Source organism: Pongo pygmaeus, chromosome 17 (genome assembly GCF_028885625.2).
Source record: "Pongo pygmaeus isolate AG05252 chromosome 17, NHGRI_mPonPyg2-v2.0_pri, whole genome shotgun sequence".
Taxonomy (NCBI): Eukaryota; Metazoa; Chordata; class Mammalia; order Primates; family Hominidae; genus Pongo; species Pongo pygmaeus.
In genome coordinates, this window is record NC_072390.2 from 28,314,835 (window position 1) to 28,340,266 (window position 25,432).

A 25,432-nucleotide genomic window follows, 5' to 3' on the forward strand; every position below is an offset into this window, starting at 1 on the left:
TCCCACGCTAGAGCACATTCTTTGTCCTCTGCATGGCCCTGGCACAGTTGGCCTGGTACTTCCCTACCGGGCCCCTGGGGCTCTCATATACATTTGTCTCCCACATTAGGTGTAAGTTCCTTTGAGGGCAAAGTAAATTTCAAGTATCTCCACATCCTCCTCAAGGTTGAATGCAATGTCTGGCACTTGTGATCACCCTCAAGTTAGATAAAAGCAGTAAAAATAATTCTTCTAAAACTTGTTTCCATTATGTGCTTCCACACAAATAACTGTGTTAAAACAAAACTCTGAATTCCTTGGAATGCAATGAATTTACACAAAATAATTTAAGGATTAGCTATTCCTTTACTAACCAATCAATGAAGAAATCTCTTTTCCCAAGTATTAGACATTTGGACACTGGATTGCCCTTAAATCAAGTTGACAGGGACTAAAATGTTGACTTTCAGCTTTTGCGAGAACCATTTTAGCCTTTCTGGTGGGATATCAAACAATCTTCCTGACTGAGATATTTCAAGAACTTTAACCAAAAAGCACATAACTCTCAACAAGATGCAAAGACCACGGTACTCTGTTATGGACCCACTTTCCATGATGTTTAGAGTTACGACACTCCCTGATCCTTAAGAATATAAAACGCTTGGTTCTAAATGACAAGCTACTTTGTGCCTCCCTTTGAGGAGTACAAATCTAGGCAGTGAACAATCACCATGCCTCATTTGCTGTCTTACCTCCCGCTCGAGGGTCTTCCTCCTGAGCAGCTTCCTGACACTCGGGAGCTGCTTCTTCAACAGCATCGTGGCTTCATTCATTCTTCTTACTTGAGTGATTAAGAAAGAGGGAACCTGGAGAAGAAAAATAGCTTGGACCGGATGGAAAACACTTGAATTCAATCTCCCTAGCAGATTCTGTCTTCAGGCATGGCAACTCCTCCCAGTCACTCGGTATCCTGGAGCCAGGAATGGTGGCATTGTCCTTATAAAGTTTAGAAAAAATTATGTGGATCCCTGTTTCAAAGGGAAACTGTGTTGAAGAGCAGGCCTTCCAGAAGGTGTAAGGCTGGCACAGCCACCTGGGGTTATCTTCTCATATTTCTTCCCTATGACCAAGGGAGTTGCCCAATCATGGAGGCTTTATGTTTCCTGGGGCCATGGACTTCTGAGGAGGACCTGTCATCACTATGTCACTCACCTTCCACAAAATCTTCTGGTACTTAAGCATTAGGCGGATGATGTGGGCCGCAGTGTTTGCTAACAGTAATTCTTCATAATCAGAGTGTTTGCTTCTACTGAAGAAAAGGTTTGGTGCCATCACTGTAGAAATGTTCCACAGACTCATTCGGTTTTTTGATTCATTGGCAATCACTTTATTGAAGAATGTCATGAGGGCCTAAGAAGAAACAGCATCGTGTCATACAATTGTACACTGTCAAAAGGTGCCCCTGATTGCTATCATTCATTCTATTCCCATTCACTGTGCTGCCAGAGAACTGTCAGAAGTACAGAATGGTTAAACGTACCATGTTTCCCATCTAACTGGTTAAAAGTACTGAGAAGAAATGTGAGCAGTATATTCAACTGTCTGCTTCATAAAAGTAGCCATTTTAATGGATTTTATTATATTGCAGTTTCTATAAATAAGGTTTGCATTTTCTTTTCTTTTATCCTAAAAGAGTCTGACAAATGTTAAAATTAAATATAAACCAGGAAGAGAAAACGCTGCAGTTCAATAAACACGAAAGGTAGTTTTGCTGTGAAGGAAGAAAAGTAATTCTGAAAAGTACCCTTAACTTAAAGCATTGCTGTTGAAAACTATTTACAATTTCCTAGGGAAAGGAAAATCCATTCAAACAACATAAGTATCTCATTCCTCAGCCCAAATGTAAACTCAACTAAACAATAAAAAAATTGAGTTTTTGGGTGCTATTTTTCTATTGCTTTTCAACTTTGAAATTGACAGCTGGCCAAAAGCAAATGTTTGTGTGCAGGTCTTCTAAGCATTAAAAAAAATAAAAAATTGAGAAAGCTTAATACAAGTTTGCTGTGCTATCAAAGTATAAATACTAAATTCACCAAGACGACTGAAATCCCCAAAAGAAGTGCTCTTTGGTTTTCCAAGTTTGAATTCCACTGTACAGTATTTGCAATGAGAAAAACAGCACTAAATAGTAATAATAGTTAACATCCATTTGAGGGTTTGCTGTGAGCCAGGCATTACTCTTAGTACTTTTTATATTCACTCGCTATCATTCCAAACCCTGTGAGGTAGGTACTATTATTATTTTACAGATGAAGAGACCGAGGTGGAGAGGGGCTGAGCAGCTTTGCTCAGCTTAAGTGGCAGAGCCAGGATCTGAACGAAGGGAACCAATTCTTCAGCTAGAGTTCTTGACCTCTAACCCACACCAGCCGCAATCCTAGCTGCAGTCACAATTTAGAATAAAAAATTAGACAGAGAGAGAGAGAGAGACAGAGCATGTGTATAACATCCTCACCAGTCCCGTGATGTTCTGGGGGGACCTTTTGTTAGAAATGTATTGAATTATTTGATAATTGCTGCATCCTCAGTTGTATGAAAGGGTAGATGACATTTTGACTCAGATATTTGATACCAGATGGATTTTTTTTGATAAAAGAACACTGTGTAGACAAAGCCAAAAAACAAGCTAATAAATTTTCAGTTTTTGAAAAATTATTGAATTATATTAGAAAAGGACATTTTTATGTCATAGCTGATCTCTGTCCTTGCCTCAAGGATATAATATGACTGACATATATTATAATTGACATAGATATTTTTGCTATGTAGGAGGAAGGTCCTTACCACACTGAAATGTATGATAAGAGGCAGCACTAAGAACCACCTTTGTTTTCAGCATTATGTTTACTGGCCTCAAAATTACCATCTCTTTTCAACACATCCTTATCTCAATTTCATTTCAAAGATTCCAAATACCTGTTGTACTTAAAACAAATTTCCTATTGTATATAGAATGATTATCCAGAGAGCAAGAGAAACTTTGATTTTTACCAACATACAGCAAAGAATGAATGTGAAATAAAGAGAGAAAAATTGGGGATGAAACTATAGAATATGATTCTATCAAATGTTCTAATATATATTAGTGGAGAAATCACTTTTCTGCTTCATTTTCCTAATATGTAAAATGATGAAATTCTATCAGATGATCTCTAAAATTCTGAAATTCTAGAACTATTTAAATTGAATTATTTTCACAAATTTAAAAACGTGAACACACTGGAAATATTATTTAAACCAGTGATTTCAAATTCCTCCCCGAGGATGCTCATCAGAGTTTTCTTTCCACTTCAGTACATCAGACTAACATGAGTAGTTGAGGACCAGCAGTTATAGAGTCTATTTTACAAGTTACATAATGGTCTTACTGACTTCTGACATTGTTCCATTTAAGCCTTCATTTTTGCCTCTTCTCCTACTCCTAACACCTTTCCCAATGCCTGACACAGGATAGACAGTCAACATCTCTGGGATGAATGGAGTGAATGAAACTTAAATGTTTGAGAAGATACCACCCGGGCATGGTGGCTCACACTTGTAATCCCAGCACTTTGGGAGGCTGAGGCAGGAGAATCACTTGAGCCCTGGAGTTGGAGACCAGCCTGAGCAACATGGCGAAACCCTGTCTCTGCAAAAAATGAGCTGGGTGTGGCGGCGCATGCCTGTAGTCCCAGCTACTTGGAAGGCTGAGATGGGAGAATCACCTGGCCCTGGGAAGTCAACGCTGCAGTGAGTTATGATCGTGCCACTGCACTCCAGCCTGGGTGACAAAGCAAAACTCTGTCTCTCAAAAAAAAAAAAGAAACAAGATACCAAGATCTCCACTCTTTCTTGTCTTCCTCAGGAGAAGGGCAGTGGGAGCACAGAAAGGCCGTGTGTTTGCAGCATGCTCAGGTGGCTCAGTGAACTGTCATCTCCACTTTCATTTTCCTATATGAGCCATGTCCTCTGGGCAATAAGAGCCCCATGACAAGCTGTGAGGTGGACACGACGTACCTGAGCTGTATCTCTGTTGGCATCAGGCAGCGCCATGACCATGAGGTGTAAGGCTTGAAACTGTACTTTGACGTGAGGCCCTCCTAACAAGAAAACAGAAACAGTCATACACTTTAAAAAACCCTGATGCATAACGACAGCATTTATTGCTAGCATCTGGTGGCACAGGAGGGCTCCTGACAGCTTTTGGTGGTAAAGACTCAGGTTTTGTGCCCAGCAATGTAAATTTGTTCACTTGGACAGAAGCCTCCGTCCATCAACTCCCTTTTCCCATCCCACGATGCCATTGTTGAGGCAGGTGGCCAACGAGATCCTCAGAATAATTCTGGATTTGGATAGCACTTCCCTTTCAAAGTACTTTCGCAGACCTTCCCTTCCTTTAATACTACAAATAGAAGTGAAGCTCACTCAATACAAGAGAAAATAAACCTTGCTTCCATATAATGAGGCAGAAAAGTATAAGTATTAGGAACACAGATTTAGAACCAGGTTTCAATCCTGGAATACTATTTAGTCACTGTGTGACCTGGGGCAGGTTATTTAATCCCTGTCGCATCTACTTTATTATCTGTAAAATAGGAATAGTCATTGTACCTACCTCACAGGCTGTTATGAGGATTAAATGAGTTAATATATGTAGAGTGTTTAAATCAGTACCTGTAAATAGTTATCTTTCTACATATTTGCTCTTGTTTTTATGATCTATGACACTTATTCTAGATCTTCCATGGACACTTAGGGAAGGTGACGACTGTAGTTGGATGTTTGGAGATTGTTGAGTATTTTCTTCCTCAATAATGACACAAGATGGCGCCAGAGGGTTGGCATTTATACTCAGGGAGTCCATCCACAGCTGGATAATCCACGACCAGCTGTGCTGAAAATTTAGAATACACGAGAGAATCTAGGCTTTCCTTTGTCCCTCTGTATTTTCTTCAAAATGGTGTCTTGGTGGGGAGTTCTTGGAGGAAAGCATTATGTTCTGGAATCCTGGGGAGTTCTCAAGTTGAAGGAAAATCTATTTCTATTCAATGGCTGGAAGGCAGTCAGCTGCTGGTGAAGTTAACTGAGCTGTACAGCAGTGGGAACACTTGTGACAAGCTAGTAGGTTACTGGAGCTGTGTGTGCTAGAGTTCAGAAGTAGATGACAAGTGTATACAACCAAGCAATATGGGGAGAGAGGGAGGATCATATTGTTGAAGAAAAATCCATGTGTGGATTTGTAGATACTTGTATCAAATTTATAATGACGCAGGTCCAGGATGTTACTGAAAACAGCAAATACACATTGATGTGAGCTTGCCTGAATAATAGAAACTTTAAGAGCAAGTCTCAGTGCAAAGCATTTAGGGGCAGATAAGACATTATGTTAGTGCATAAATGGCAGGCTGAGGACTGTCTCTAATCCTTCCAACGCAATTAAAAAAAAAAAAAAACAACTCTGGGGGAAAAAAACCAAGAGATGCAGATGTAGGCTTGGGACCACTATGTTTCCATTAACTTCAGAGAAATTAAGAAGCTCTTTTAAGATTAAGTTTAATTTGGCAAATAATCCATTTTCATTTTACTTAGGAAACCTGGCTCAACGCTGTTTTGTGATTAATAGTTTTGTAGTTAATTCATTTAATACATCCCAGTCACAAGTATTCTCTTTCCTGAGGTCATTATTTCCCCAGAAAGTTATTAAGCATGTAATGAAAGCATCTGAGGCTTGATTGATGATGATACTAGTCCTTTAATTTTACGGTCAAGTTTGGGGCCAAGTTTGAAAAGAGAAAGTAATGACATTAGTGGAAAAGGCTCTGTGTTCTCTGAGCTCCATTTGAGGGTATTGAGAGGGACAGCTTAAACACACACACACACGCACTTGTTCACAATCCTCCCCTTCAGAGAATCTTGTTACAACTAGAGCTTACTTAGGTGGCAAAAAGGCCATTATTTCCTGCTGGTAGCAGGCCAGAACTCTGGGTTTCCTGCAGAGTTCGCTGGTATCAAATCAACCACCTGCAATATAATATTTTTCACTTTCAAAGTCATACGAAGGAATGTGGACTCTTTGTGAATCCTTTGAGGATATTTCTCAGAACATCTCCCTTCAGTGAAATGTACTGGCTGCAGTCAGATAGGCAGTAATGATGATACAGCATGCAGTAAATGCTACACAGAAGATAACTGGTCTCTGAAAATTACAACGTCACACAGTGTTTCTGAAAATTACGAAGTCATACAGATTAGGTCTTTAGTGAAGTATTTGGGTAAAAGCACAAAAACTATAAAGTATGTTTTGTAACTGACAGGGAATCATTTGGCATGGTTTGAACATAAGGATTGAATATTTTGGAGGATGAAAATTAATATATTCATATACCCTTCTTAAATACGATTCTCTGAACAGATCTGGAATTAGAGGTTTGAATCCTCCTTGCGTAATTCAAACTACCAAAAAACAAAAACAAATGAGTGATCCAGAGATGGAAGGCCCTAATTCTGGTATAAACTTCACCCAAATTTCTGGCTGACCCACAAACCATGCATGTGTGGGGTAACATGGTGAAGGATTGAACAGCTGAATGGAGAGTTGAGCTCCTGCCCAAAAGACCACTGGCAATTTGAGTCCAGTCAAGCAAACTGCTGGCTTAAAAGAGCAACAATAGTGAAAGAAACCAAACAACGTTCTTTGGAGAAATACTTCAGAATCCATAGTCTCCAAACACTGTATTCATAATGTTCAGAATAAGCTTTAAACTTAATTGACATACAAAGTAACAAGGAAAGTGTAACCCACTCTCAGAGAAGACAGAGACCAACCCTGAGATAACCCAGGTGTTGGAACTAGCCAACAAGGATTTTTTTTTTTTTTTTTTTGAGACGGAGTCTTGCTCTGTCACCCAGGCTGGAGTGCAGTGGCACAATCTCGGTTCACTACAAGCTCCACCTCCTGGGTTCACGCCATTCTCCTGCCTCAGCCTCCAGAGTAGCTGGGTCTACAGGTGCCCGCCACCACGCCTGGCTAATTTTTTGTATTTTTAGTAGAGATGGGGTTTCACCATGTTAGCCAGGACAGTCTCGATCTCCTGACCTCGTGATCGGCCCACCTCAGCCTCCCAAAGTGCTGGGATTACAGGTGTGAGCCACCGCACCTGGCTGCCAACAAGGATTTTGAAGCAGCTATTGTACCTGTGCTCAATGATATGAAGGAAAATATGATTATAATGAATGAAAAGATAGGTCACCTCAACAGAAAAACAGAAAGTATTTTAAAAGCACCAACTGAAAATTCTAGAACTGAAAAAATACAATATCTGAAATAAAAATGAATGAAGGAAATTAGTAGCTTTTCTCTCTTTTTCAGCAAGTTTTTCTCATTAAAAAAAAAACAGTAAGCTTACAAAGAAAATAGATACTGGTCACGGACAGCATGTGAATTAAAGCTTAGAAAACAACTGCCTTGCCTACAATATTCTCTTCTTTCAAGAAACAAAAGATTATTTTATGAATCTGGTTTAGTTAAAACATTCAAAGATTTAGAACCTACATAATTTTTAGGACAAATTTTGTCATACAACTTAGGATCTATTGTTTTCTTTCATTGTAATTTTAATGATTTTGTAGTTCTGGCCAACCTGAGAAGGTTGTAAACTGGCAGATAGAGACATCACCTGTTAAGTTCACACAACATTTTAAAATTTAAATTAGTGGCTGGGCCAGGTGTGGCTCACGCCTGTAATCCCAGCAATTTGGAGGGCGAGGCAGGGAGATCACTTGAGGCTAGGAGTTTGAGACCAGCCTGGCCAACATGGTGAAACCCTGTCTCTACTAAAAATACAAAAATCAGCCAGGTGTGGTGGCACACACCTGTAATCCCAGCTACTTGGGAGGCTGAGGCAGGAGGATCGCTTGAATCCCGGGGGGTGGAGGTTGCAGTGAGCCAAGATCACGTCACTGCACTCCAGCCTGGGCGACAGTGTGAGACTCTGTCTCAAAAAAAAAAAAAAAAAAAATTAGTGGTTGACATTCTCAAATTAAGTGTTTTCGCATTAAAGCCTGGATTTGGCTCTCAGTGTGGCACAGCAACCATTATGGAGAACCAAGCAGTGGCCAGTGTCTCTAGATGGGGTGTGTCCTCTCAGTTTGGACACAGATCTTTTTGGTCCGTGTAGAATCAACATTTACTTAGCATGCTCATACATATTTAGATTTGCAACCCCTGAACTCTCCAGGTTAACAGTTAAAACCCTCACTATGTACCCCCATTCTACTTTTCCAGACTTTTCTCTTGTTACATCCTCCACAATATTCAACCTTTATGCTCAAACCATGCCAAATGATTCCTTGTCAATTACAACATGCACTTTATAATTTTTGTGCTTTTGCCCACATACTTCACTTAAAGGCCTAATCTATATGACTTTGTAACTTTCAGAAACATGATGTGACTTTGTAATTTTCAGAGACAAATTATCTTCTCTGAAGTATTTATTGCATGCTGCATCATCCAACCTAGGACCTCAGATTTAAGAAAGGCAGTGATGTCGTATTTTTTGATGCATTATCACACACCAGGCTCTATTCTAAATGACTTCATTCAATATCCACGGCAACCCTGACAAGTAATTATTATCTGTAATTTACAGATGTAGTAACTGAGGCTCAGAAGGTTTGATTGTATGGCTAACAGATGGTTGCACAGGAATCCAAATCTCAAGAGCCTGGTCTTTCTGCAAACCCCTCTGCCTTTTAATGATTATAAAACTCTAAACCAGGCTTAAGTATATAAGTATGTAAGTAGGTGACTGTTTGCCATCAAACTTAATATTCCACCAAGCACTGTCAGGACACAGCAAATCTATACATGAGCACATTTGATTCAGCATCTCTCTTCTGCTCTCACTTTATTGACCTTATATCTTAGCGTATTCACATTTAACGTCTTCCACCTACTTTCCATTAGACTGATGAAGGCAGGTATATATTCCACAGGGAAGAGAGAGGTGGGTAGTTCTCTGAAAAATGCTTTCAACATTACTGCAGCTTCTCTATGGCACATTTTGTCCCATTTAAATTTATCAGCATTAAACTTGGCATCAAGTTCTTCACGGTATTGCTGTAAATCAAGGAAAACAGTCAGTATTCAATGCATTTTTACCACCTGACCCCATTTTCCCCTTTGAAAACTGTTCTTACATAAACTTTTTTGGTAAACAGACTGGTAAGGTAATGTCTACTAAGAGTAATTTTTTTCAACATGACTAAGGGAAATAGCTATGTGAGGATGAATTTTTAAAAACAATTTTCTAAAATATTTAAAAAATAATGTTGATCTTGAAATAATTTTCTAATTCTACACAAATATAGAAGTTCTCTACTCTGATCACAGTTTCATTTCTGTGGTTTTGGCAGAATACCACTATTCCCACATGATAAATACACTGTTAGATTCTGACAAAGTCTCCGTTCCCCCCTTTACATAATCCCTTCTGCCATCCTCTCTTCTATTTCTAAATTAGATCAAGAAGGTTTGCCTCTCAGCCAGTTCACAAACAGAATGAGAAATATCCCAATAAAGTAACTCTGACCTCGCTGCAACATGCAAACCTATCATCTTCCTGGAGCAGTGACAGCAAAGTTTTATTCCAAGACAGACACATGTCTTCCACATGTTTGCATGCTTGCCCAATCCTTTGTAAGGTTTGGAACACTGTGCAAATACTTTTAAAAAAACCTCTAAGCCTCCGTAAGTTCTACTTGGCTTACAAATTTTACATTATGAATTCATCTGATTATCAGTGCCATTCAGGCTTCATGTTTCTTTTCAAAGGCAAACTCATTTTTTACTGCTCCTTTGAACTACAAGGTTTACCTATAATGCCAGCAGTTATAGTCAGTCTCCCAGCTGACACTAACTGCTCCAGAAAAGATACTTAGACAGGGAACTCTAAAAGCTCTGTTTCTTTAAGACCTCTGCTTTATTCTCATGAGAAGCCTAATTCTTCTGGCCTTGAGCATGCACAGCCAGAGTCAGTGTGCACATCCGACCTTTTCCTAATAAGGATTAGCTCATTAACCAGCCAGACATAATCACTCTCTTGGCTCCCAGAGCCTGAAAACTGGAGGTCCCTGGCAGCACAAGTTTCTTACAGAGATACACATGATTCTGATGCACCCTCTAAACTCTACTGATAGTATCAAAAGGAGATTTTCATCTTGTCCTGGAGAAGCTTTCAATCTTATAGGAATACTTTGGCTAATCAAGAAACCCTCTGGTGATAAATACACTTTACAAAACCTTAAGCGTAAATATAAAGTTCTTCCTAAAATGAAAGAGATAGAGTGGGTTCTGAAAAGAGGATGCATGAGATCCATTCTTTGCCTTTCGGTGTCCTGTAATCTAGTGGGTGGGACTATTTCATGAGCTGATACGACTAATTTAGAGTGCACATGCTAAAAGAAAAGTCATGTATTGGTGCTATGCAGCCAGGAAAGAGAGGAGTCAAACTCTGCTAGGGGCAAGTCTTGAGGATTACAGGGGAGAGGAAATAGAAGGGGATCCTGCTCAAGCAGTGATACAAATGCCAGCAGATCCAGTGTGTCTGGGGAACTCCAGTTCATTCAGCCTTGCTGGCGCATCTACGGCAAGGAACAAGGCTGGAGAGCAGCGAGCGCCAGTGCTAAGGGGACTAGCCTTCACCCTGTAGGCAATGAGGCAGCCTGGAACATCTGTAAGCACGGGAATGGCAAGAGTAGATTTGTCTTTTCTGACAGCCAGATGGAAAAATGATTTGGGGGAGCGTGGAGCTTGGCATAGGTTGGGTGGGTGGAAGCCAGTGACAGGCAAAGAACCCAGTTATCAGGCCACAGCACCACTTCCAGGGACAGATAACTAAGGACTAATCTGGATAAACAGTTGTAGGATAGAAAGGAGAGGAGGCATTTAAGAAATGCCCAGGAGGGAAAATTCTCAAGAATCAGTGATGGATTGAATATGAGACTCAGAGGGAGAAATAATCATCCGAGATGATTTTCCAAGATGATTTCCATCTGATTTGTAATGGGCAGATGGCAGTGCTGTTAATAGGAAAAATACAGGAGGAGGAGTAAGCATTTCCCATCAATAGCCTGGTACCACTGCAGTAAAGCAAAGGGGACATTGTTTTCCAAGTGCAGAGGAAGCACCAGCGAGAGGAGAAGAATTCAAATTCATTTTCCACATACCTCTGCCAAAGGAATCTATCTGAATCACGAATGTGGCCGTCCTAACCTGTGAGTAGTTCCCAGTCACCTAAGGGGCAACAGGGCACCAGGGTCAAGGGCAGGTGCTACAACCAGATCCTTTAGGCTTTTATCCCAACTCTGCGACTGACTAGGGTATGGTCTGTGCTTCAAGCTTCTCAATGTACAATGGAATATTAAAACGACATTCCCAAGATCAAAACAAATAATATCACATAGAGCTCACAGGGCAGGGCCTGCCATGCTGACAGCTCTCAATAAGCACCGCACTGGCTGCTCGCCCCTCCCCCACTCTCAGGTCTATTTTGACCTGCAGTGTCATTACTATGGGAACCCCACGCGTATGCGGTGTGACTGTTTAGGGAATAATACCGCATCATATTGTCTGGATGGCTGGTATAAAGCAACACTGAGAGAAATAATGTCTTTTTTTGGTTCTGAACAGAGCTGACATTTCTGTGGCCCCAATGTGAAACCACGTCAACCGGGTGTGGGTTTACCTTGCCAAAGATGGGGAGCACTTAGAGGTTCAGAAGCCCTGTTTTTCTGACCCCTGTTACTGAGAGCACTAGGCAAGGATGAGAAGTCTTGTCATTAAATCTCCCTTCAGCAAAAATGCAACCTACCTCTATTTTGGAGGTAGTTTTATACAAATGCAAATGACCAGCCTAAATAAGCCAGGTGAGGTAATTATAAAACATTTAGAACAGCCTTGGAATGATTCAAACTAGTCAAAAAAGAAAATCTCGCATGTCAAACAGTCTGCCTCTTTCCATAAAATATATTCCCCGGTGTTTGGCTCAAATTTCTGTCATTTTTGAAAAGAAAATCATTGCAAACACCAAGCAAAGCATTAAATTGGTTCCAAATGAGCTGAGGCCTCAAGTCTGGGACTTGGCTCCACAGCTGCATGTTCCCCGTTTGGCTAAAACCAGCAGCTTCCTCCCAGGGCTGCTTCCCTGTCAGCCTCCCCAAGCATTTAAAGCACAAAGCCAGGCCAGACCGTTCACAGTAATGATACACTAGTGGACCACAGGGCTGGTATCATCGACTTGGTTCAATCCGAGGATAATTATAATGGAGTTTTTAGTAGTTTAGTGGATGAATTACAAAAAAGGAGGTAGTTTAAATAAAAAGTTTGAATAAAGGAGAGGAATAAAGAACCTTTTAATGCATCACGTTTCAATGTCTTTCTAACTGCAGTGTTTCCCGGTTTCTGTTCACTTGCCCAGATTTCTTTCATATTGGCCTTCCTGGGGCTCAAACCATGAAAACATCTGGATTACATTTTCCACTAATAAGTGATGGAATAAATAGGCTGAAACTACATAAAACTGGGTAGGGGAGAAAAAAGACTGACTTATATATGTGGTTCAGGAATGCATGTGCCTATAATAACATTCTGAAGGAATGATTAGCCTTTGAGAAGCATTTTTCAGTGGAAGATTAGCCAAAGAAAGGTAACGGCTGCTATGACGTTAAACTTTGTGCACATAAGAAATGCCCTGTAATGTTTTCTCCTTTTGGTGATTTAGAAACAGGACATTTAAATCATATGCATTATGCATGTTATACACCCATGCATGCATGTGTACACATGCACATACACACACACACACACACACACACACACACACACAGAGGAACCAGTAGGAATATGTGCAAATACAGTTTCCCAATTATGGACAGAGGTTTCAAGAGATGGAATCTGTTTCTGTTTAGGAAATTTCTTTCTTTCATTTTGGTTCTCTGACTCTGCAGATATAACCAAAGATTTAACCAAAATAAGTAATGGTTTTCATCCTTACATGTCAGATACTTTTGTTTAGAAGAGTATGTAAGAACCAAACACACGAGAAACGGAGACAGAAAGCAGATGCAACTTAGAAAGCATAAACCTTAAGGAGCCGTTGGGCATTTCCCTGCCTTCCACAAGAACTTGTGCCAGCATTCAGCCAACTCCACTCTCAGGGAAGTCGTAACCCCTCAACATGCCCGGAGCCCTGATGCCCTGGTGCTCTGCTCTGACCTCACTTCATGGAAGACCTTGCCCTCATGTGCAAAAGCCCAGGTAGCCGACTCTCCCAGCTGTGGACCCCTTCTGGATGTGGCTCAGCCATATTTTCTGCAGGAAGCCCCAGCCCACGACGGGGTGAGGCATGGGTACTAGGGCCGCCTGGCCCGTTCTGCCCAGCACACGGCTCCTCCGTGGTTAGGAATTGTCAGACCTGCACTGTGGTCGGAGCCTCACCCCAGCCAATCCTGGTTCCTGCCCCTTTCATCCTGCAGAAGCAGTACCGCCATGACCTTCCTCTGCTCCTCACCCATCATTTCAGCATCTGCTTTCTGGAGGATCCAATAGACACAGCCTATCTATTCTCAGTTTCCACTTAGAAAAACCTCTTGTCACACTTCTATATAAAAACTGTGAGACTCATACAAATAGAATTTCCCAAAGCATACACCAAAATGAATTAATGAAGAGATGCTGTTTTGCCTCTACAAATGTCTTTTTGATAAACATTACCACATTGGTTTTCCCCCGCCCCTGAGACTGTTTGCTCAGGGATCCATCTTTTAAAACTGCTCAGGTTTTCACATCTGCAAGCTAGGGAGTGATCCAACCACAGGAATGAGCTCTCCATGGTACATGCCTACCCGCAGACACAGTGGGATGTGTTGCTGGATTTTTATGAGAAAAGCTTTTCTTTTCTAATAGTTCTTTGCTTTATTGTACTGTAGAGTTTGCCACCTCATGGAAGTAAGAAAGCAAAAGAACAAGATTCACACTTAACAGCTGGTTTTAGATGTGGATGTTAACATTACCGTAAGTGGAACTGGGTTTTGGAATTGCTGAGTGAGTATTCTAGTGGTTATAGCCATTGCTACAAATTCCTGTAAGAGCTTTCACTAAAGGGAGAGCCAAAGAATGTTTAAACCAACGAAAGATGGAAATAAAGGCTCATATAACATTGGCTTAGTGAATTCCACGGCTGAGAGGAGCACAACAAACTAAGGTGTTTAACCTCCAAAACGGTGGTGAGACGTTTCAACTTTTACAAACTAAAGGCAAGCAGCAGTTTTTGATGGTGAATTGATGTGCTATTTCATTGTTGTTTTTGGTTTTTTAATGTTTCTGTTTTGATTTTTAAAATTCTGGATCATGAAAAAACTCTGGCACAAACATTTTACCACAGGCACCAAGGAATACTAGGAAGGACCAAGTGATAATGTCTAATGAACAACAAAGATCTGGATACCCGATGCTTGTGTGAACAGGGTCTAGCTAGCTTAGAACTCTACCTAGGAAGAGACAAAATGTTCGGTACCTTGACTTTAGCAGTACATCCCGAAAGTCGAAAAATTCCTTCAGATTCCAGACCTGATTCCTCAACTTTCTCAAAAAACTAGAAAGCAATGATATATTACAAGAATAAGTACCTCTATATGATCATAAACATATAAAACAGTAACAATGATGACATGAATCAATAAGCTACCAAGCATATATATATTTGCCCTGCACTTGAATGCTTTGTTAAATGTTCATAACCATCCTATGACATCAACGTTATCCTCCAACATGCAAATGAGAAAGTAGAGATTTATAGCAGTTGTACAACTTTCCCAAGATCAACCTCGTAAGTAACGGCACTGACTCAAGTTCGTGCTCTTAACCACTCTAAAATTATATATGCCTCTTAACCATTTTTAAGATCTGATTACTATAACTCTTTCTGCAGACCGATCAGTAACAGATTCTAAATCTACTGTCATTGGTTGCAATCACTCTGACTAAGAAACTATAGGAGTTCTAGATGTCTGATCAAGGAGTTTAGACGGGGTAAAGATTAATAGCTTTCGTGAGTTCTCAGGATGGTGATGGGTGTTAAAAAAGTAATAAACACTACCATTTATTGTGCATTGATTATGTGTAAGATCCTATTCTCAGTCCTTTACCTACATTAACTCATCTAATCCTCACAATAACCCTATTCTACTGCTAAGGAGACCAAGGAGAACAGTTCAATTTGCTGTAATAAAGCAGCTCACAGTGCTTCTCTGGAAAGGATAATAACTTGGCCAAGTTCACCCAGTAAGAAGGAAGGGGATCCAGCATCTCTGCTATTTTCCTTTCAAGAAATGATGGTGGATGGTGCCTGGAACTAAGGTAATTCTTCTAGGTATGGAGGCAAACAGATATTTAGGAAGAAGAAACACGTCTGTAAGAAAAGTCTCTCTTGTAGGAGTGGAAGAGTACTATCTTGAGGCGTCGTGGCGAGGAACACTTAATATCCAGTAGTAATAACAGCTAACATGTTGCTAATATGATATAAATCCAGATTTAGTTTAGCATTTATTGAGTACTTTCTATTTGCTAAGTTCTATGCTAGATTTTTGTACCTACACGGTACTATAAACTGATGTGCTGAATCGTCTTTGATTTTGATATTTTAAACTCTCTCCTTTACATACAGGACAAAGACAATGCTGGTTTTAACTCAGTGAAGGAAAGAAAATCTCAGCGTCACCATGGACTCTGGACTTTGCTATAGGCTCTGCTCCTTTTCCCACTCCACGTCTTGCTGACTGTGTGTCTTGGGTAAGTTTTCTCACTCTCCTATCCCTCAGCTGCCTCATCAGTAAAAGGGCGGTGGTAAAACCAGCCTCCTTGGGCTGCTCCGTGCTGACTAGATGTGATATTACATAAACAGCACTGGCACAGCCCTGCATAGGGAAGTCACCCACGGAGAGCCCGTGTGTACAAAGGTGTTGGTTGTATCCTCTGGCCATCTCGGTGCCATCTTCCTGGCTCCTATCTCCAGCCAGTCAGTCACCTGACTTGAGAAGTATCTCAATTTGAGGCACTGGTAGCAAAATATAGGAAGCTAAACAAGTGATGTATGATTATCAGTGTCAGGTAAGTACATGTTTCCTTAGACAATATTTTTAAATATCATTTAAAAACTCAATTTAAAATTCAACAAAATTTGTGTTAAGGACTAGGAATTTTAATTGTGCCACTGGATGTCACTGTTGAATAAATGCACAGTTAGGTAAAAACCAGTGTAAATTGCCGGCTATAAAACAACATGACTTAAAAGCAAATCAGGTATTCAGCAACAATAGTCACAGAGATATTAGCATTTTATAGTTCAGATAATATCATTTTCGAAACCTCCTTCCACCAAAATTATTCTTTTTGTCTAAATGTATCCTATCTGCACAGACACACTGGAAAATGACTGGAACATGCTGGTTTTTAGAGTTTATTAAACTTGGTTTGGAAAATTGATTAAATGATTACACATACACACATTTTTAAAACCCAGCCTATGCTATATCTCAGCAAATATTTGTATGATTTATATATGCACTGGTAATAATTAATGGTCATCTTTATCTAGACAGAATAATCAAATGCACACACAAACACATTCATATGTGCAAATAACATTTGAAAAAATATTGGAAAAAAATGTAACTGCTCATGCCCTGGGTCAGACCATCTGTGTCCGTCACCTGATGTGTGATGGGCAAACAAAATGTAACAGGCTCCAAAAGAATGCAGCAAGGCCAACTGGTCCAGGCGCCATGGGCCGTTATGCGGTGCATGGAATAAAGCTGAAAAGCACCAGGGGCCTGAGTCCTAATAGGGCGATAGTGTCTTTAAATCTAAAAGAAAATTCATTTGTGGGTTTACAAAGTACCAAATCATAAGCATGAGGCTCTGTGAATTCCCCTTTCACTTGCCTGCTACTCACTTTTTGTAACACCAGGGGAACTTTCACTCCAGGGTCTTTCTTTCGGTCACTGTCCAGGAGGACTGTAAGTGGGACTCCAAAAATCCCATTGTCTTCATTGCGAGAGAGTAAAGAGGGAAAGAAAAAAGAAATCAGAAAAGCATTATCTTATTCCACTGTGTCAAAGTGTTAAAGCCTTCTGGAAGCAATCAGTCTTCTTAGTTACCTCGTCCTTTTACTTTCTCTGTTTTGTTTCTTTTCAGTTGAATTCCAAAGGCATCAAAAAAGGCAGTCAATTCAATCAGAGAGAGATGGCGGATTTTCTTCATGTCTTCAGCAGACAGATCTCCTGCTTCAGTTAAGCCAAATCTGGTTTTCTGAATAATAAATTTCTAAAACACACAGTGGGGGTATTTATTTTTTATGGCAAAGGAAAATTATTATACATTCACTCAAATGCTACCTGGACACTCTAAATCTATGCAGTAGAACGTGTTGTTTGCAAAACATCTCTAAGGAGCATGCTGCATCCTAGAAATATGAATATGTGGTTTAGAACAATTTGCAGATCACTGCTATGCTAATTAGAAGCAAAACAGCAGTCTAAAGTATGTGATAACATTGCCATCGCAACTGCGGAAACTGCCTTCTTTATAAGGAACACCCAATATTGTCAAACAACATACATGTCAGGCACCACATGGAATGCACACACCATGGCCCTTAATTGGAATAAATGTGACACACACATACCAGGAAACACCTAGGTATATCCCAGGAGAGCTCTAAATATATGGTTTTTTTTTTTTTCCTTCTTGGACAGTCAATCTTTAAATCAGGGTTTATCTATCCCATACTGCACACTTTAAGAGACTTTTAGTAATCTCCCAGTTTAAACTGATTGTATATGCTTCTGAGACAACAGTTATTCTACCATAAAAATTAAATTTAAATGATTTCAAATTCTTAAAAAAGCAAAATACAGAGAAAGTGCAAATAATCCTACTATGATTTTGAAGACAATGATACTGACATATTCTCCATTTTCACACTAAAAAACAAAAGACACTAAAACAACAACAGCAGCAAATCCTTCAACAATCCAGAAATATTGTGAAGAATTTCAGCAGCAAGATCTTTTAGAAGCAAAAGATTGTTCTTATATAATATCCACAGGTTCACTTTGCCCTCAGAAAGAGTGGTATTGAAAAAAAATGCTGAAGTAAAACAAACAAAAAAAACCCATAGATTAAATTATAAACACTTAAATTTAAATTATAAAGCTTTAAGTTCACATTTTCCATAGGAGTTTCCTAAACTGGAGCTTCCTTGGGGTAGTCAAAGTACCTGCCCATTCATTCATTCTTTTATTCATTCAATAATTGCTCCTTGGAACCTCAAGTATTTCAAAATAAAACAAAATATAGGTTGTAGTTTGGGGCATGCCTTGTGCTATTAAATGTTTAGCTAGTTTACCTTCTTTCTGAGGCTAAGTCCTCATATAACAGTAACACATAACAACAATATAAACAAAAATTGCAATCACTTATTGACCAACTACTATGTGCTAAATCCTATGCAAAGTTCTTCATGGGAAGAGCCAAACCTCAGAAGGAGCTGGCTTCGATGAGGAGATGCAGGGGCCAGCATCCTCTCTTGGATGCCTCTCTTTAAGATAAGGAGGGGCTCCCCCTGCAACCAGAGTCCTGCAGGCTTCTCTCTTTTTCCTAGACCACCACACATTGCCCTCTAACCTGGAGACTGCTTAGGGACCAGGAAGGGTTTTGAAGTTGGACACACTTAGTTTCAAATCCTATTTCTGCTTCCCACTAGCTGCGGACTTTGGACATGTTGCTTAGCCTTTCTGGGCCTCAGTTTCCTCAGCTGTAAAATGGGCATAATCACTAGGGTCCACCTTACGTTATTAATAGAATACCTAGTATAGTGTCAGGACCATAGAAGGCACTCAGTGAGTCCTAGAGTTCTTCCTTTCCTCTTCCTGTCCTCTGTCATGGGATGGTTGTTTGGGAACGGTCCAAGTCACCTGGTACAAAAAGTCTGTTTCTGGATGACTCAGTTTTTTAGCTCTGAAACTGCCCGGGCCCTGCTCATCATGCATCCAACCCTAATCAGCACAGGGTATTCAGGACTCCACATGATAAACTCTTCACACATGCATTGGTTGAATGGCAAACAGACCAATGTTACATAGTTCTCTATTAGGCCTCCTGGATATAACATTCTGGATATAAATAATGAGACTTCGGGGGTAACAAAGTATATAGCTCTCTTTGCCCACCATGTACTAATAGAAGTTCTTGAATTGGTTTTGATGTGTTTTTATTGTCTGTTCCATGAGCTCTCACTACCTCTTATGACTGTGACTTTTTGCAGTCCCCTCTTCTGATATGCGGCTTATAGAGGCACAAGTGTGTAAAGGTAGGGTCTGCATTGATGTATAAGAAAAGTAAGAATATAAAGTGCAAGAAAGCTCACAAGCCAGGCAGGTAGAATCCTATTTCATTTGTAAAATAGTATTCAAGCCTACAGCCTCACAACTTTTCCTCAACACAGGAATGCCAGGTACAGCCAGGCAGGCTGTGCACTGCACAACAAGTGGTGCCCACATAACACCCCCAATGGTAGTGTGAGCAGTGTGATGCCCGGCCGCCGAAACCCCCTGTGCACACACACAGATATTTAAAAAAAGAAATCTTCACCGGGCACAGTGGGTAACGCCTGTAATCCCAGCACTTTGGGAAGCTGAGGCGGGCGGATCACGAGGTCAGGAGATCAAGACCATCCTGGCTAACACGGTGAAACCCCGTCTCTACTAAAAATACAAAAAATTAGACCGGCAAGTTGGCGGGTGCCTGTAGTCCCAGCTACTCAGGAGGCTGAGGCAGGAGAATGGTGTGAACCCGGGAGGCGGAGCTTGCAATGAGCCGAGATCACGCCACTGCACTCCAGCCTGGGCGACAGAGTGAGACTCCATCTCAAAAAAATAAAAATAAAAAATAAAAGAAATCTTAGTTTTGTCCTATGAAGTCACAGGAAGTTCCTGGAATAATCATGAAAGGTTTTACTTACAGTTAAAACATAGTCTTCTTTCTTAATCTCTGATTTCTTAAGTTTATTTCTTTTTAGAGCCTCTGTAACCATCTCTGAATAAGACACTTCAAATGACAGCTCTTCAGCCTCTGGTGGAATGTTCTTTTCCAGAAAATCATCATCTAAAGACAAAACAAAGAATATAGACTATTTAATATACCATTTAATCAATCAATACTATTTGCTATAAAATAAATTCAAAATATTTACAAGTGAATCCACAAGCATGTTATAGTGTTTATATGCAAGGAAAAGCAGCAGACTCACCCCGAGGAGTTCAGTTAAACAACAGGGTCACATCACAGACCTCCATATGGACACATTTTTATCATAATTGCCCAAACTATTTACTCTGATTTTTTAAATTTTAGATTTGTATGTCTCATGAAAGTTGCTTAGGATTATTAAAAGAAAGTCCAAAATAGGGTATTCATATATATTCTTATGATATTAAAATTAAGCTCATCTAGACCCAATGTCACTGTTATGGGTAAGCAGAAGCTTAAAGCAGAGGAAGAAAGGGTGAATCTGCTAGAATTCCTCTCTACTTTGACTCCTCTTGTTTCTCCCCTCACCTGCGGAATATCTGCCTCCTAAGGTTTGTTCAAATTCCATTTGTATTTCATGGCTAAATTTGTTTAGGTGAATTAATCAGAATTTCTGTTATTTAATATTGGTTACCTGATCTTGTACGACATACATTGAGCAAAAGCTGAATGGGTTATAAGTAGTACCCCTTAAAAATGTTTTTCTCAAGCTAATTTGAAAATTAAAACAAAAGACTCATTGAGCAAAAACAAGTGAATCCATAAATCATTTGAGCAATCCTAACCTGATTTCTGATTCAGATTTCAGCTTGTCATCTGGTTTCATTGCCTGGCAAAACTGTTCATATGCAAAGTGAATAATTATTTTATTATAAAAAGAACACATTCTCTTTTGCCTTCTGCTGTAGGCACTGACTAGGGGACCACCAAGTATAACAAAAGGAACCAAAGGCAGAATTAAAGAAAACTTAGTTAATTTTACATTAAAATTAGGTGGAGAAATTTGTAAGTCAACAGATATAAAAATTCTGAATAGTGATGCTAATTAAAAACACAATAATAAATGAGTGCAGCGAGAACATAAAAAATAGCAAAGGGATGCCAGGCACAGTGGCTCACGCCTATAATCCCAGCACTTTGGGAGGCCGAGGTGGGCAGATCACCTGAGGTCAGGAGTTTGAGACCAGCCTGGCCAACATAGAGAAACCCCGTCTCTACTAAAAATACAAAAATTAGCCGGGCATGGTGGCAGGCACCTGTAATTCCAGCTACTTGAGAGGCTGAGGCAGGAGAATCACTTGAACTCGAGAGGCAGAGGTTGCAGTGAGCTGAGATCATGCCACTGCACTCTAGCCTGAGTGACAAGAGTGAAACTCTGTCTCAAAAAAAAAAAAAAAAAAAAAAGGCAAAGGGAGAACTATGATGTTCCCTTGTTATACAGGGGCTTGCATTTGAAACAGAGGAAGATAAACAAATAGAATTCTAACTTCCTAAGGATCTATGAAGAGAGACTCTTTGGAGAGCAGCAATTAAACAGGCCAATGCTCCAACCACAGGACAACTCCACATAAATGGCTAGCTTTTAGTGGCATGATTTCAACTAAGTCACAGTATGGGAACAAAGAGAATGATGTAGAATACTAATGTCTGGCAAGTCCCTTCTTTTTTATTTTTATTTTTTCTTATCAGCTTTATTGAGATACGCTTCACATGCCATTCAATTCACCCATTTAAAGTGTACCTGCCAGTGGTTTTTAGCATATTCACAGAGTGGTACAACCATCACCATGATCAATTTTAGAACATTTTCATCACCTCAACACCTTTATTTTTGAAGCCAATGCTGAAAAAAGCACAGGATCCATTATTTACAAAAAGAATGCACATATTTTGGGAAAAACTGAGAAATCACAAAAGTATGGCCCAAAAGGGCCTATTTCCTACAAGGAGGATCTGAGATTCCATACCTAGCCCATCTAGGCAGCCCACCTCTCAAGCGGAAGAGGTGCAGATAAAAGCCTCCCCAGCAGCCTTGTCAGGGGCAAGCTGCTCTGGTGCTGCGTATGCCTGAGCAGTGAGTCGGGATCCTCAGAAGTGGCCTACAGGAATTCCTGGCAGACCACATCACTTGGGAAACAGCCTTTAAAGCAAAGACACTAGCCATGTGAGGAGTTTCTAAACGATGAGGTGGCCGTGAAGGAGGAAAAGACTCTGCTTCCAATCTGGCTCAATTAATTTTGTCTTGTGTGACAGAAGGGGGTGTCTGGAGTTGGGTGGGAGGAGTGAGCGCTGGAAGTGACAGAATCACAACAGGGAGAAAAGCACACTTATACTTCGCTTTCAGAAATTCACTGCTAACTGTATTGAGTGCCTGAACAAAAGCGAAAAGAAACAGCTGAAGTTCAATGGGAGGCATGCCGCTCACCACTTATCGCATTCTGAACTGGTTGTCCAGGCTCTGGTGATCCATTGGAATGAACTGGTAGAACTGGAATGGTCTCAAGTATAGCCTGCCAAGCAAAGGAAGATGAACACAAAACATTTTACCGTAAATACAGTCCACCTCACATTTCAGCCTGACTTATGTTCTGCAGTATACAAGAGTTATTCTCACAAGAAAAAGCCATTCTTGATTTCATAAAGGACCTGCATCTGATTTCTTGTTTCTGCATTCAGTTTGGATGTGTGCAGGTTTCACAAAAGGGAACAATGTAAGGTCCATATAACTGTGCTTTCTTAGCTCTTAAATATTTGCTGCTTATACCTTTGCTAAGATGTAGAAATTATGATTCCTGATGTCACATAATTTGATATTGCTGCTTATACCTTTGCTAAGCTGTAGAAATTATGACGCCTGATGTCACATAATTTGATAATTATAATATCATTTGTTAATTAATCTTCATGCATTTTTGTCTTACTTATATTAATTATATTGTTAATAAAACATTAACATATTAATTCCCTCACAGCAAAATACAGAGTGATAGTAACTAAGAAAATATTAGGTATCTTTTCTAATTCAATTTCCCCTCTTAATTAATTTGGTACTTTTTAAATTGAAATCCTGCCAGAGCACTGAACTCCCCTTCAGTATTATCAGAAGTTGAGTATCTATCCTGGTAAAGGCCTGTGAAGCAAGCTCCTGCCTAGGTCTGGATGGGTATCAGTAAAAATTTACACACAAATCCTATCAAAACAATTTACATGCAAATCTTATAAATTTTAATATGGGAGTTCTCTGTGAATATGTGTGATAGTGAAATCTGCTACTCCATCAAGAATCTTTTATATGCTATTCACACATAAAATGTTTTCCCCCAGAGCCTCATTTCTTTTTTTATTCTCGTATTTCTTTAGCAATAACTGGACACCTGCTTCATGAAAGGTCTTTTATCATGTACTACAAGTTGTGCAAAGGAGTCTTGAATTCTGAGCCTCATGATCTCCTTTTATTCCTATTTTATTTCAAAACAGTTGATACAATTACAATTGTGTAAATGGTGTATGAATAGATGTCCAATTATTAAAACATAGATGCCCAATTACTGTAATTGGTGGAAGAATGAAAAACTGAAAAAAGGTCTAAGGTCATGTAGGTTCATTGTCTGGCAGATCTTTGGTGGCTCTACAAGTAACACTACAGAATAAAGATTACCCAGACACTCAAATTCTTAAAGAGATGTGGACAACTTTTCCCTTTCCTTAAGTTTTCCAACAAAGAAATGCTTTGTCAGACTTTGACATAACTTACCTATGGGAGAGAAGACTCTTTTGAAAATTGATAAGACTTTTTTGTTTATTTAGGGCTTGAAACTGATGGTTTGGGTACTTAAACCTACTGAATGTCATTTTCTTAATTTTCTCTGACTGTTTTACTGGCCCCCAGCCAGTTAATTGTACTGAATGAGTGCCTGCTCTTTGTAATGTAAATAATTGTGGGACTTTCTTGGAGGAAGCAGAAATTTGAGTCATAATCCCTGCTCTTGAGCTACTTACAATGAGAACAGAATAACACTTACGAAGCATTATGAAAAGAAAATCGAGCCACTGTTAAGAACTAATTTCTGTAATACCAACTGCAAGTGTTATTGGAGAGCGATTGAGAGGGAAGAGGTGCTGCCCAGAAGGTTTCCACTGATGAGGTGGTTGGACTTGAGCTGAAACTTAAGGAATAATGAAAAGGACTTCCAAAGGCAAGAGGAGACATGCAGAAGCATTCAGGCCAGACGGAGATGGAAGCAGAAATTTCAGGCATGGAAATATCTGAAGCATTTCAGCACCAGGGATCATGAAGAGACTGGGGTACCAGGAGTCGAGTCATGGTATTAGAAAAACATAAGAAATAAATTAATCAGGAGAGTCAGTGCAAATTATGGAACGTTTTGAAAGCCACGTCAAGGAGTTGAGACTTAGAATCCTAAAGGTTAGAACAAAACAGAGCAAGACAAACAAATGCACATCTTTGTGTTACAGCAGGAGAATGATTCATGGTGGAGATGAAGGAACAGTGGAAGCCAATAAACAGTACCTGAGTTGGGATGTAGGTTGAGCAGGAAGGCTAGATGCTTGACATATATCATTTTAAAACATCCGTTCCTCAGTAAGGATCATATTACGACTGGCATCGTTTTTGATTTGTACTAGTGATTTTAATGTATTTTAAATATAAAGACCACCCCCGTTTAAAGCAACCTTCCCCAGCTTGTTCATAACTGAGCCCACCGTTTCCCTAATGTGATCAACCACATGTGTTTCTCACCAGGGCTTTCACTGCTAAGGGAAGTGACAGAATCACAACGGGTGCTTTCCTTCTGCTGAAAGTTGCTCTGCTGCCCTAGTTACACCAAGCTAGGATTGGAAAGTAGAGTATGAGGGGTTATTATGTTAAATTTTAAATTGTAGGAGCCTGGTACTATCTGCTATAGTTTTCTCCTAGACTTTGACTAAAGTTATCTGGTATGTCCTCCATATTCAATAAAGACCATACGAAACATTTTCAATGCTCTGTTCACTACTTAAAATTTCACTGACTCAAAACATGTTTCTGATCTCTCTGACTGGCTGTTTGGTTTTTGCCCATGGTTTGAGTTTCTGTGCTATATGACTCCATGTACTAAAGCCACCTGTGCTTGATTAAATAAAGACAGCAAGGCTCCTCATCTTCTTGTTCTGCAATCTAGATCAGAATGGACAAATCCACAACTTGCAAAAAATACTGTGCCACATTCCCCAGAGACCAACTTAAGGAAGTCACATTCACTG

General features: G+C 39.9%; 1 protein-coding gene and 1 long non-coding RNA gene across 9 annotated transcripts in view; one reads left to right on the forward strand and one right to left on the reverse strand.

The window, feature by feature from the left end:
• ARHGAP28 (Rho GTPase activating protein 28) overlaps positions 1–25,432 on the reverse strand; it is a 194,424-nt gene that overhangs the window by 23,114 nt on the left and 145,878 nt on the right. For all 8 annotated transcript variants that reach the window (XM_054461014.2, XM_063653405.1, XM_063653409.1 and 5 more), the window contains 9 exons: positions 22,593–22,677; positions 20,100–20,242; positions 17,236–17,401; positions 17,031–17,122; positions 14,595–14,672; positions 8,977–9,139; positions 4,036–4,118; positions 1,192–1,389; positions 732–845 (listed from right to left, as the gene is read on the reverse strand). In XM_054461014.2, the coding sequence (XP_054316989.2) occupies positions 732–845; positions 1,192–1,389; positions 4,036–4,118; positions 8,977–9,139; positions 14,595–14,672; positions 17,031–17,122; positions 17,236–17,401; positions 20,100–20,242; positions 22,593–22,677 (1,122 nt within the window). The remainder of the gene's footprint in view (positions 1–731; positions 846–1,191; positions 1,390–4,035; positions 4,119–8,976; positions 9,140–14,594; positions 14,673–17,030; positions 17,123–17,235; positions 17,402–20,099; positions 20,243–22,592; positions 22,678–25,432) is intronic.
• LOC134738428 (uncharacterized) lies at positions 11,202–15,377 on the forward strand. Its single transcript, XR_010124146.1, has 3 exons — positions 11,202–11,295; positions 14,008–14,092; positions 15,274–15,377. It is a non-coding gene; the product is annotated as an uncharacterized LOC134738428 (long non-coding RNA).